This window comes from Bactrocera tryoni, chromosome 3 (assembly GCF_016617805.1).
Source record: "Bactrocera tryoni isolate S06 chromosome 3, CSIRO_BtryS06_freeze2, whole genome shotgun sequence".
Taxonomy (NCBI): domain Eukaryota; kingdom Metazoa; phylum Arthropoda; class Insecta; order Diptera; family Tephritidae; genus Bactrocera; species Bactrocera tryoni.
The window spans coordinates 79946098-79959621 of NC_052501.1; the positions used below are offsets into that span (position 1 = coordinate 79946098).

The window sequence follows — 13524 nt, forward strand, 5'->3', positions numbered from 1 at the left end:
ATCAGCTGGTTCTATGAATGTTGGTCTACATATGAGCCGGAATTGTATGCGACCAAAGGTTATTTTTTCGGTGTTAAAACTCTTTCTTAACTTCAAGTAGTTGCAAGGAAGGCTTAAATTTATTTATTACGGTTTAATAAGTTGTTAAAGGGGCAAACTTAGTATTTCTGGCTTTAAAAATATGCTAAAACACTCCAGCAGGCATTACAACGACGAAATATGAATGTCAAAACGCTCAGTTGCCAGTGTGATCGTTTCCAAGAGTTGTATCTAAGTGGATCTGCAATAGAAGTTTCGATAATTTGGATCTCTCACGTTCGTTTCTGGACTGTCTAACAAAAATCGCTCGGTTCCTCACAAAGTTTAGGGAAGGCGATTGTAAATAAGGTTGTCTTACAAAATATAGGTGAAGAGATAGTCTTTAACCCATTTTTTGGCTAGAGAATACTTTCGAAAATATTACATATCGAAGGATAAAAAATTGTTTGGGGGGAAAACAATTTGGGAGAAAAATATTTGGGAAATTATTATATTAAATTGTTTTTGAAATTTGGGAATTTTTTTTTTGGGATTTTTTTTTTTTGGGATTTTTTTTCTCTATTAAAAAATTGTCTAATAAAAAATGGGTGAACAGATAGTTTTACCCCATTTTTTGGGAAGAGCATACCTTCGAAAATATTACATATAGAAAGGTAAAAAAATGTTTTGGGGGAAAAAAATTTGGGAAATTATTTTTCAAAATCTGTTAACAAATTTTCTAATGAAAAATAGATGAAGAGAAAATTTTCAAACCGTTTTGGAAAGAGAATACTTTCGAAAATATTACTTATCGAAGGGTAAAAAAATGTTTTGGGGGAAAAAAATTTGGGAAATTATTTTCCAAATTTGAGAAATTTTTTTTGTGGGATATTTTTTCTCTATTAAAAAATTGTCTAAAAAAAATTGATGAAGAAAAAGTTTTAAAAACGTGTTTGGAAAGAGAATACTTTCGAAAATATTACTTATCGAAGGGTAAACAAATGTTTTGGGGGAAAAAAATTTGGGAAATTATTTTTCAAATTTGGGAATTTTTTTTGTGGGATATTTTTTCTCTGTTAACAAATTTTCTAATGAAAAATAGATGAAGAGAAAGTTTTCAAACCGTTTTGGGAAGGGAATACTTTCAAAAATATTACATATCGAAAGATAAAAAAAGGTTTGGGGGAAAAATATTTGGGAAATTTGGCAATTTTTTTGGGTATTTTTCTGAGCGTAAAAATTTTGCTCCGTATATAGAAAATTTTGTGTTTGTAGCCCAAGCACTTAAATTATTCGCCATTTGAACAATGAATTTAAAAACTTTTGAAATATATACATTAGAGCGAGTCGATTTTTGTTACTTCAAAATCACGTATGCAGGAAATGTTCTATAAATTATTCTGAACTACTTTGCCTCAGAAACTATGCCTCTAAAGCTATTATCGAGTCAGCGATTTTTAAGCCGAATCTAAATAATCGGTTGTCTGGAGCTATGTGATATAGCTATCTGCTCTCGCTGAATCCGAGAAATGTTCAAAAGAATATCAAAATCAATCTAGGTATTAAATTTCAATCAGATATGTACATATGTATGTCAAAAAGCGGCAAACAATTTTTATGATCCCAAAAAATTAAACAACATTTAAAAAATCACTGACTCGAAATCGATTTTAGAGCCATACTCTCTTACGCAGAGTTGTTTAGAATGAGCCGTAGAACATTTCCCGCATAAGCAGTTCCTTTTTTGGGCTCCCTGGAAATCGACCCGCTCTAATGTGCTCTAACAAACATATATACACTAAAACTCTAATTTTTTTCAAAACAGAATGTGTTGTGAATCACACATGAAAGAAGATCCGGGTTAAACTTGTCACAGCAGTTATTGTTACTACTTTATCCTGAATGCTTAGAGAAGCAAACATTTGTTTATCAATAGTACATAGTTGTTTTTGCAATTATGACGTACGAAAACTTTTATGGAGTGTCACTTAGTAAATGATGAGGAGCATTTGTTGTCAATCGAGTCTAAGTTTATTGCTTTCTGGTTTCACAAAAATGAGGGGGAAAAATGATAATATTTAAACTAGAATTGTAGTAAATAAAACAAATATCTAGAAACTAAAGAAAAAACGCAAATTGTAATATTGAAAGCTGAAATTTTGAACTAATTATAGTCATTTAAATATAAAAATAAAATATTTAAAAATTTAAAAAAATTAATTTAAAAAAATTAAAAAAATTATTTAAAAAAAAATAAAAAAAAAAAAAAAAAAAAAAAAAATTAAAAAAATTAAAAAATTTTAAAAAAAATTAAAAAAATTAAAAAAAATTAAAAAAATTTAAAAAAATTTAAAAAATCTTACTAAGTTCGTGAAAGAATTTAATATTTCGCAACAACTCTTTACAAAATTTTTCGAACTACTTTAAATAATTCGCCGCTGCATTTTTAACTTCAAGTGCCTCTTTTCCAAAATTTTTTCCAAAAAATACCACAAATCATTTGAAATAAAAAATAAAAGAAAACAAATTGCCGACGTAAACAATTTTTTCATCAATCAAAAATAGCACTAATAGCACAGAGTTGACGCGAAAGGCGCTTGGCGCTGACTGGTACACGTTTTTTTTCATTATAATTATTCTTTTATTTTTCAATTTTGCTTTTTTTACTCTTCAGCTTCAAGCATTTAATTTCTTAAATATTTTCGTTGTAGATTTTTTGCCACTTAAGTGTGCGCTTAGCAAAAAAAAAAAAAACAAAATATAAATATAAACTTTTTGGACAACATTTTAGAGCGTTGCTCGGGGATGGCAACAACAAGCGACACTAAAAAGATTAATTGAAAAGAAACAGTTAGTTTCTGTAGAGGTTAAGAATAAGTTATGCATAGAAGTCAGAAGAAAAACAAAACAAGGTGGCACAAATACAAATGCGTAGATACAAATGAATGCTCATGCCTTGCCAGCGAGCGTCAGGTTTATCAGCCGACAAATCGAATGGTACAAAAATCAAGCGAATGCGCGTGTAAATAAAGTATATGGAAAACAGCTGTTTTTGAGCGCCACTTGAGGAGAGTTAAAGAGAAGTGTGTGTTTACAGCAGTGGTCGGCATTTCATAGCAAAATTTTGCAAACCAACTTCACATGTACGCTTACGCTCTATCGTTCAGTCGTTGTCGAGCCATCAACGAATTAACATCACGCAAAGCTATAGCGCAAAATCAAATATGCCCCGCGAGAAATATTTTATGATTCGAAATGCCTTTGGTGCCATGCAATGCCTTTTATGTTCCAAGTCTTTAAAAGATAATAGGGAATATATCCTTGAAACACATTTTGTTAATTTTCATTATGCTATTAATTATTTATAAAATTTGCTTAATTTTAATTCCAATTTCTCACTGGGCTACTTTTTTTTCGTGCTCACCAACACAGTGACAGATCCTCTCATGCCGACCACTGGTTTACAGAACGCTTGAGCGTTAAGGTATAGAGAGCAAGCATTAGAGGTTAGAGAGCAAGAGAGTGATAAAATTGCGAATTAAAAATACAACAGTGCGCGAACACACGATCTTTGAGTACAGTTATGTTGTCGCTCCGCCTGCACTTTTATGCGCAGTTTAGTTGGTGGAATTTCACGTCCTCGATAGTATAGTGGTCAGTATCCCCGCCTGTCACGCGGGAGACCGGGGTTCAATTCCCCGTCGGGGAGTCATAATAAGTAGTTTCTTACTTTTTTTAATTGAGTACAATTTTACTTTAATAATATATATTTTTTTTAATTATATATGGATTTTTTTAAATATAATATATGAATTCATATAATAAATGTATGTAAAAATTTACGAATATTTTTTTATATATCAATTAATTATATGCAAATAGTGTATAGTATAGTAAATAAATAGTGGAACCCTAAGGTAGAAATTAGAAATATTATACGTTGGAATTTCGTTTTCTAATTTTTTTTTTTCAAACTATTAAATTCAATTAAAAAGAATGAGTTAGCAAAAGAGTAATGTTGACAACTCAATAAATATCCGATGCTTATCTATGCACGTAGTGTTTACTGTAATGATTTTGAGTGTCGATATAATGTATTTACAATTCCCAATACATATGTATTTGTTCAAATAACGGGTGATCCAAGTAGAGTTACTTTTTCAATAGTTTTTTTTACAGATCATGCGTGTGTTGTGTCAAGTTGTTATGGTCCACATAATCAGCCTACTGAGCGTACAATTCGTAAGACCATCAACCATCTTGAGACTGGGCTCTTGAAAAGTTCTATGAAGATCCGACTTTTTCGAGCCAAATTTTGTTCAGCGAATAGACCACGTCCATCACGCAGTGAAGACCTTCGACCTTTCAATGCTTCGTTCTATGCGCTCTTGAAAAGTTCCCAGAATAGCTGACGTTTTCGAGCCAATTTTTGTTCAGCGATGAGGCCTACTTCTGGCTCAATGTGTATGTAAACAAGCAAAAATTCCGCATTTGGGGCGAAGATCGATCTGAAGAGATTCAAGGGGTGTCATTTCTTCCAGAAAAATGTGGGACGGTGGAAACATCGATACATATTTCTTTAAAAATGATATCAATGATTATGTAACCGTCAATGGCGACCGTTATAGCGCCAGGATAACCGTCTATTTGGTGCTCGAAATTGAAGCTGGTGATATCGGCGACATTAAGTTTCAACAAGACGGCGTCACTTCTCACACATCGCATCAATCAATGGATTTGTTTAGAGAACACTTCGGTGAGTAGTTAATTTCACGTTTTGGGCCGGTCGATGCTCGAAAGAGTCAAAATTGGACTCAACGGATCGACCATCTGAGACGTAGCTGCGACCAAAATTTGGAAGAGATAATCTTCAAACCATTAATGCCAAAAAATGTTCTTTCAATGAAAGTAAACAGTTACTATTAAATTTGAAGTTTCTGCGTTTTTTCTTTAAGAAAGTTGGCAACCTGGAAAAATATTTCCAACAGTACAATTTGCTTTAGTTGGCATCACCGATATTTACAATGAGATATGAAATCGAGTTTTTATGCCTAATCACTCAATTAGCGCGTAGACAATATCGTTATCACACTAAAATGTCTTATCAATACTCGTAGTTGTTGGTGTAAATTATTGCGAGCAATTATGAAATTGCAAAATATTGATTATTTTGTATTTACAAATAATTGAAGTGGTCGATGATTAGAAAATCGATAAAATATCTTCATCGGAAATAAAAACAAAACGGTTTCCACCTGCTAATAGCATACCAAAAAATTATACTTATATTCAAACTAAAAAACCTTAATTTCAGTTGGACCGAAACTACATACCCTTCACAAATATGATATATTCCTTACAAGAACTTGTTTTTATCGGTCAATTTGTATGGCAGCTATGTATATGCTAATGGTCTGATCTGAACAATTCTTACGGGATTACACCAAGGATATAGACAATGCTCCATGCCGAATGAAGATATCTCGTCAATTGAGAAAGCTTTCCATACAAGCACTTCGTTCCGAACATTCAATTTGTATGGCAGCTATATGCTATGGTGGTCCAAAATCGGCGGTTTTGACAAGTCAGTAGTTACTTGAAGAGAAAAGCACGTGTGGAAAATTTCAGCTCGATATCTCAAAAACTGAAGGACTAGTTCGCATATAGTATAAAGACGGGCATGGCTAAATCGACTCGAGCTCGTCATGCTGATCATTTATAAAGGGTGATCCAGTTACCAGTCGAAATGCTCGAACGAGTCATCGAAAATAGGACTCCAACATTTGAAAAAGATAATACATTCAAAAAAATAAATGTCAAATAATGCTCTTTCGATTGATAATAAGTATTCCCCATTAAATTTGAAGTAAATTTAATATATTCTGTTTAGAGTATAAAAATTGGAAATTTCGACAATTTTTCCAAAAACAAAATTATTATTTAAAAAATCACACTTACGGCCATGTGCCCGAACGTCGACGACGTGTTGTTGCCGTAAAGTAATTACAGTTGGGATCGTCGTCCAGCAGGCGCGACGAGAAGCGTCCACCTGCCGCGCACCACTTGCGGCTCTTGTGTTGCACTTTAGGGTGGCCATTGTCCAGCAGATCATCATCGTCGAAATGTAAATTCAAATGCTGTAATTTGTCGGTGAGTTCAACACAATTGCCATTCAACACATCTGTGACACATTTACTACTGCTTTGAGCATTACGCTCCGGGCTGGAGCGTGTCAGCGCGCTTAAACCACCGTCAAGCGTTTGTTGTGTTTGCTGTTGTTGCCGTTCACCACTTTGCTGCTGTGTTTTTGTTGACTTTTGCTGCTGTTTCTGCTTCTGCGCAGCGTTTCGTGAACGCGCTGTGGCTTTCGGCGCTGCTTGAAAACTATCCATACGTGCATGTTGTTGTTGTATGGTGTGATGATGATGATGATGATGCTGTTGATAGGCCGATAGGCAATTTGTGGTAGCGCCACCCCAGGCCAACTTGTAATTGAGCCGTTCCTCGAGGCGACTTTTGTGCAAAGTGGCCAGATCAATGTCCGACAGGCAGGTCATTGTGATTTGATAACGAATCGGCGGCTATTGTTGTTGATTTATTTGTATTATTTGTTGTTTTGTAACTTCTGTTATTGCTTGCACTTAAGCGCACATAAGTTTTTGTTTTGTATTTTTCAAATTGTTTACTTAATTTATTATTTATATATTTATTTTACACTGATTTGTAATGTCGGTTGCGTTGGCACTTTAATGTTCCAATTAAATGTAATTTTATTAAATAGCAGTTACTTGCTTATACAATGCATTTGTTGTTGGGTCAATATGCACGTAGAAAATAAGCTAAATTACGATTTTATTTTAATTTATATTCATATACATACATATGTACATATTTTTTTATACATAGGTGGTACATATGTACATATATAAATATGTATGTATGTCGATTCTGTAAGTGCTCGTCTAGCTGCGTATTTTTTTCATTTATCGTGCATGTGAATACTGTCAGGTGGTTCTTATTTAGTAGTTGATGGCATAGAATGATTTATGAGTGCGAAGTTGATTACTCTATCTCTATATATGTAGTATAGTGCAAGTCATTTAATATTTAATAGACGGAAATTAGTTCTATATATGTATTTTTATAGTAAATTGGAAGTGTAATTGTAAAAAAGGTAAAGGGAAAATGAGAGCTGACCTTTTGATTTTGGTCGGTTAGTTTGTATGGCAGATATATGCTATAGTAGTCCGATCTGAACCCTTTCGTCGGAGATTGTAGCGTTACCTTGGACAATGCATCATGTCAAATTTTGTTAAGATATCTAATCAATTAAAATAGTTTTTCATACAAGGACTTAAATTTGATCGATCAGTTTGTATGGCAGCTATATGCTATAGTTGTACGAACTGGACAATTTCTTCAGAGATTGCATTATTACTTTAGAAAATGATCCTTGCCAAATTTCTTTAGTATATCTCATCAATTAAAAAAGTTTTCCATACAAGTATTTGATTTTGAGCGATCAGTTTGTATATATGCTATAGTAGTCCGATCTGAAAAATTTCATCGGAGATTGTAGCGTTGCAACGCGTTGCCTTGACCAAGAATATGTACGAAATTTCTTGAAGATACTTCAGCAAATAAAAAAGTTTGCCATACAAGGACTTAACTTTGGTCGACCAGTTTGTATGGGAGCTATAGGCCATAGTAGTCCGATCTGAACAATTTCTTCTGTAATTGCGTTATTACCTTAGAAAATTGTCCTTGCGAAATTTCGTTAAGGTATCTCTTCAAATCAAAAAATTTTCCATATAAGAACTTTATTATGAGCGGTCAGTTGGTATGACAGCTAAGAAAAATGGCTGTGCAACAGCGACCTTTTAGGAATGATGTTAATTTTCCACAATCTTTTTGAAAGTCAAAGCGGAAAATCGAAAAAATATGGCAATTCTCCACAGTGCGAAACATATTTATTAATGCAAATCAACACAGCCAGATTTTGTGGCATGCAATAAATGCATTAAAGCATAGCTGTAAAATTTTCTACGAATAACAAACACATACAAGGCTAACAAAAACAAGAAAAATTAATAAAAAAAAAATAAACAAAATAAAAATTAGTAAAAAAAAATAAACAAAATAAAAATTAATAAAAAAAATTAAAAATAAAAATAACAAAAAAGGAAAAAAAATATGAAAATTTAATTAAATAAAATTTAAAAAACAAAATAAAAAAATATTAAAAAAAAATAAATGAAATTATAATAAAAAAGGTTAAATTAGAATATAATAAAAAATTAAAAATTATATAAAATAAAAGACAAAGATAGGAAAAATTAATACAAAAATAATAAAAAAATATAAAAAAAATAATAATAATAAAAATAAAATAAAAAACAAGTATTAAATAAAAAACTAAAAATGATATAAAATATAAACAAAATTATAATGAAATAAAAAATATGAAAATTTATAAAAAATTAAAAAGCTTAAAATAATAAAATAATAACCAAAATAAATAAATACATTGAAAAACTAACTGCAAATAACCACAAAAAGCAGTTCATGCCGCCACCGCGGCAATGCTAAGCACAAAAATGAAAGTAAAAGCGTCAAAAAGAAAAATATGCATTATGAAACAGACAAAAAATAACAATAAAAAATAAACAAAAATTAAAAGAAACTTGAAATGCACATTATGTTGCATGCAACCACTGTGTCGTGCCACATTCCAGGCGACAATAAAACGACAACTGTAACAAGCGCAACAACAACGAGCACAACGACAACAATAGCAGCAACAGCAATATGAATGAAGACAACTGCAACAATAAGCAGCAACAGCTACATAAATGAACTGAGGCAACACAATTGTGTCACAGATGCCAACAGCTGCCACTAGTTGCAACGAGGAAGCCAAGAATTGAAAGTGAAAAATCATGTATGTGAGCATGTGTGTATGTGTGAGTGTATGAAATAAGTGGCGGCGTACGAAAAAACTGCTCAGAAATAGCACATCGAGCAGAGCTTAGAGCAACAAGTGCAGTATAAATACATATGTCTATGTACATATATGTATATATTTAAGTATATGTATACAAAACAGTTATAAATATGTATTTACATTACAAAAATGTCAAAATTGCAAAAACACTAAAGAAATTGTTAAATAATCCCATCAAGCGTGAACGCTCGACTTGGTCCGGGTAGAGCTTACGCATTTTTATAGACAAGAAAACAAAGGAAAAGAGAATATGTGAAGATTTTATGTATGTTTACAACATGTATGAGACGAATGAAAGCGAATTCGAATCTTTGTAATACATAACCTTGATCTGCTTAAACAGAAAAAAATAATAATAATAAAAAATGGACAACAAAAAGAAGAAAAAATTAAAAAAAATATTTAAAAAAAAGTTAAAAAAAATATTAAAAAAAAAATATTAAAAAAATTAAAATTAAAAAATAAAAAATAAATATAAATATAAAAAAAATTCAAAAAATATATAAAAAATCAAAAAAAAATATACCTATATAAAAAAAATCAAAAAAAAAAACCAAAAAAAGTCCCAAAAAAATTCAACAAAAATGCCAATAACGCACCTTAAAAGTGTTAAGTAAGATTCATCACAAAATTTGTGGGGAAAACCTTTGTGTGCGAAAAAAATACAAACATTTCATGCTTATAGTATACATCTCATTAACTGCCAAAAGCGGAGTGGATGGCACGTGCGCGAAAAGGTCCCAAGGCGGTAATTGTGGTAACAGCAAGTAGTCACAATAAATATTTCTACATACACATAAACATATGTAGTATATGTATGTTTGTATGCATGCCAATTAAGATATCGATCAGCATTATAATGTATTAACGTAGTATCTCAGGCAATACGAGTATGCACTCAAATATGCGAGGGGCAATAAATATTTCAGTGTGTTAATGAGAGAAAAACACGAATAATTTGAACAAAATGCCAATGCGAAGTATGTCGTAGCAAAAATGACCACAAAAATGCAAAAGAAGAAAAAATTTGAGGTTAAAGTGAACACGTGAATAATGTTTTGAGGCTACAAAATCATTAAAACCAAGTTCAAGGGATGGTGTCACCAAAGGCGTCTATTAAAGTATTTTTTTGTTGAATTATACATAATACGCTTTCGATTAATCGATTAAAATTTGTATCGTAAAAAACTATGATATATGATATTATCATTCGTTTAATGTACAGAAAGCTATAGAGCAGTGAATTCCATAAACTCTCGTTTCGATTAATCGTTTACAATCAATATCGCAGTTAACTCTATAAATTTGTCTATCGATAAATCGATTAAAAACAATAAAGCAGTGATTTATAATTATGATGAAGTGAATATAATCGATAACGCAGTGTATTCAAAATACTTCTCCAACGATTAATCGATTTATAATCGCGTTCAAAATTTCGATAAATCGATTGAAGTCAATAAAGCAGTGATTTACGATACCTTCTCGCTGTTCCATGTGAATATAATCGATAACGCATTATATTAAAAATGCCTTTCAAACGATTATTCGATTCATATCGATATCACAATTTCAATAAATCGATTAGAATCAATAAAGCAGTGATTTATGATCAGTTCTCGCTGGAGCACATGAATATATTCAAAATACTTCTCATGCGGTCAATCGATTCATATAGCTATTACAATTTTATCAAAAGGCTAATCGTTCGATAAATCGATTAATATTGGTATCGCAGTTTATTGCGTAGACTTATCGTTTATTAATCGATTATAATCAATATATAAGTGAATTATACACACTACTCTTTCGACTAATCGATTAAAATCAACGTCGTAGTGAGTTCTATAGAATTTCCCTTCGATTAGTAGACTGATATCAATAGAGTAATTAATTATATTTCCTTTTGATCAAAATTAAGCAGTTATTTCTATTATTTTCTGTTTCGATTATTATGAATTTTAAAAATATCTGTTTTTACAAATTGATTATTATGAACTTAATATTGAATTTTATCAAATGTTTTCTCGATTGGAATCAACATTGCAGTGAACTTCATAAGCTTTTCCTTCAAATAATCGATTAAAATCAATAAAGCAATGATTTAAATTGACCTATTTTTTGGTCTAATGAGCTAAACTTAATACTGCAAAGAGTTCTATAGACGAATAATCAATTACAACCGCATTGAATTTGATTCACTTTTCTTTCGATTAATCGATTAGAATCAATAAAGCAATGATTTTTTCTCTTTCAAATAATTGATTAAACTCAATTTTATAAACTACTTTCGATTAATCGATCCAAATCGATAAATAAATTATTGCTATTGACTTCTCTTGCGATTAATCGATGAAAATAATTAATGCAATGACTTTTATTCAATACAGTAGAGTGTTCTAAACACTTACTTTGCGATTAATTAATCGACATCGCAGATAATTAATCGATTTTAATTTCGATTAATCGATTAAAATCAATGAAGCAATGATTTTTATTGATCTATGTTTCGATTAGCGTACGAAATTCAATATAGTAGTGTAGTCTACAGACTTTATTTTCGATTAATCGAATGCTATGGTGAAGAATTATAAAGTCTTTTTGATTTCGATTTCGATTAATAAATGTTACTAAAACTTTTGATTTGAATATATTTTGGATATGATAACTAATTTGAGCCATCACTAGATCTTAGTAATCCTACAGTCTTCCATTTTAAGTCATTTAGGCATATTATACCAAAGAAAAAATATTAAGTTCGACTATAAGCAGGTGTCAGTATGATTGTATGTGCAAAAATCATACTTCAACCTCGCATTAAAATTCTCTCAGTGTACTTAATTAGCGTTAGGCGCCGCAAAAATGAACCGGTTTCACCGCTATACATTTACTTTGCGTCTAACTACTAGTTAATATGGTCAAAAGCTACTAAGTTTACGCTTTATGCATATTTGACTACCGAATTTTCGGGTATTTTTTATAAGCATACAGATACAAGTAGCATATACTTAAAGATATTCGTATTTAATGGCAAATTTCATTGTCTAACGTCGTGTCATTGTACGAGTTATTGACATTCTAAAATTTTGTAGAGGGTCTTATTAAGTGCTTGCATTATATTATGGACTAGAAGCGAATTTTTTGAAATACAAAAGGCATTGCGAATTGTATTTCTAGCATAACAAATACATACATACATATAAAGTATGTGTGATGCATGAAATTATACTTTTCATTATAGTTCCGGCAACTAATTGAGAGTTCAAAGTGTTCTAGTTATAATTTATAGGAAATGTTTAGTTAGTTTGCATTAAAGCGGTACGAGTTTGCCGCTGCTTGGCTGTTTTGAGCGGAAAAGTAGCGGTTTTGCTTAACTTTTATCCCATTATCCCGTCTAATAACTGTAACTTGCTTGAAATTGTTTTTCAATACCGTTAATACTTGTTCAATCTCTGAGTAATTTCAGTGTTTATCTGATAGGCACTTAATGGTGCCCACTTAAGTACTTAGAAACTTTGCTTAGCTAAGTTTTCTCTACCCATGGACACACATACACACATGTACATTATAATTTGTACGTCCATTTGACCAAAAATCGATGTCAAGTATAAATCAATTTGCATAGAACTGCGCATTCTTCGTATTGACATCAATTTAAATGAAAACATGCAAGCATATTATATTATATATGTACATAAGTACATATGTACATATGTGCATGCATGAAATCAGGCAAATAACGCTTTCCAATAGCCCCTAAACACTTGAACAGTCATAAAGACCCACATGGTGTACATACATACATATATACATATGTACATTCATACATATTATACATACTACATATAATAGGACATACATACATCCATTTATACATATTTCTATATAAACACGCATACCTAAACAATTCAAAAATCATAAAGTTCATGTTCGCTAAGTCGTGGTTTGAAATTGTTTTGGCATTGACTTCGCCGCTAGTTCGTTGGCTCTTAAACCACCATGTCATGTTTGTGCAACCGGCTGAGCTTTTTATGCTCTAATTAATGGCTAAAATATAGTTTCACTGACCAAGAGAATTGGGGTTTTTTCGACTTACGACAGGTTAAGTTCTGCTACGCAGTTGTATAACAGAATTAGGCGGTGAGTTTTATTGTCGATAAATCGATAACGTAGTTATTCAAAAAGCAGAGTTCTATTGTCGATAAATCAATAACACAATTTATTCAAGCGACTTCTCGTGCGATTAATCGTTTAAAATCAGTATATCAGTTTCTTGAGTAGATTTATCGTTTATTAATCGATTAATATCGATACAGTAGAGGCCCGCTAATCCGGATCAATTAAAACCGGCCCCTATCCGGAATATAAGGAAATCCGGATTACCAAAGACATACATATCAGAACTATGTATTATGAAAAAATATTTATAAATTTCTGTTTGTTTATTATAACAAATAATACACATGTTCCAAAAAAACGAAAAAAACTTAAACCAATAAAAC

General features: G+C 31.3%; 1 protein-coding gene and 1 non-coding gene across 7 annotated transcripts in view; one reads left to right on the forward strand and one right to left on the reverse strand.

Annotated features, from left to right (window-relative positions):
* Positions 1 to 13524, reverse strand: part of LOC120770192 (NAD kinase) — a 49227-nt gene that overhangs the window by 18504 nt on the left and 17199 nt on the right. The window contains exon 1 of one of the 6 annotated variants that reach the window (XM_040097424.1): positions 5977 to 6575. The exons of 4 other annotated variants lie outside the window; for them this stretch is intronic. In XM_040097424.1, coding sequence (XP_039953358.1) covers positions 5977 to 6575 — 599 coding nt within the window. Of the gene's footprint in view, positions 1 to 5976; positions 6858 to 13524 lie in introns of those variants that run through there. One more of the 6 variants, XM_040097423.1, reaches the window with a different exon arrangement.
* Positions 3656 to 3727, forward strand: Trnad-guc. Its single transcript has one exon. It is a non-coding gene; the product is annotated as a tRNA-Asp (tRNA).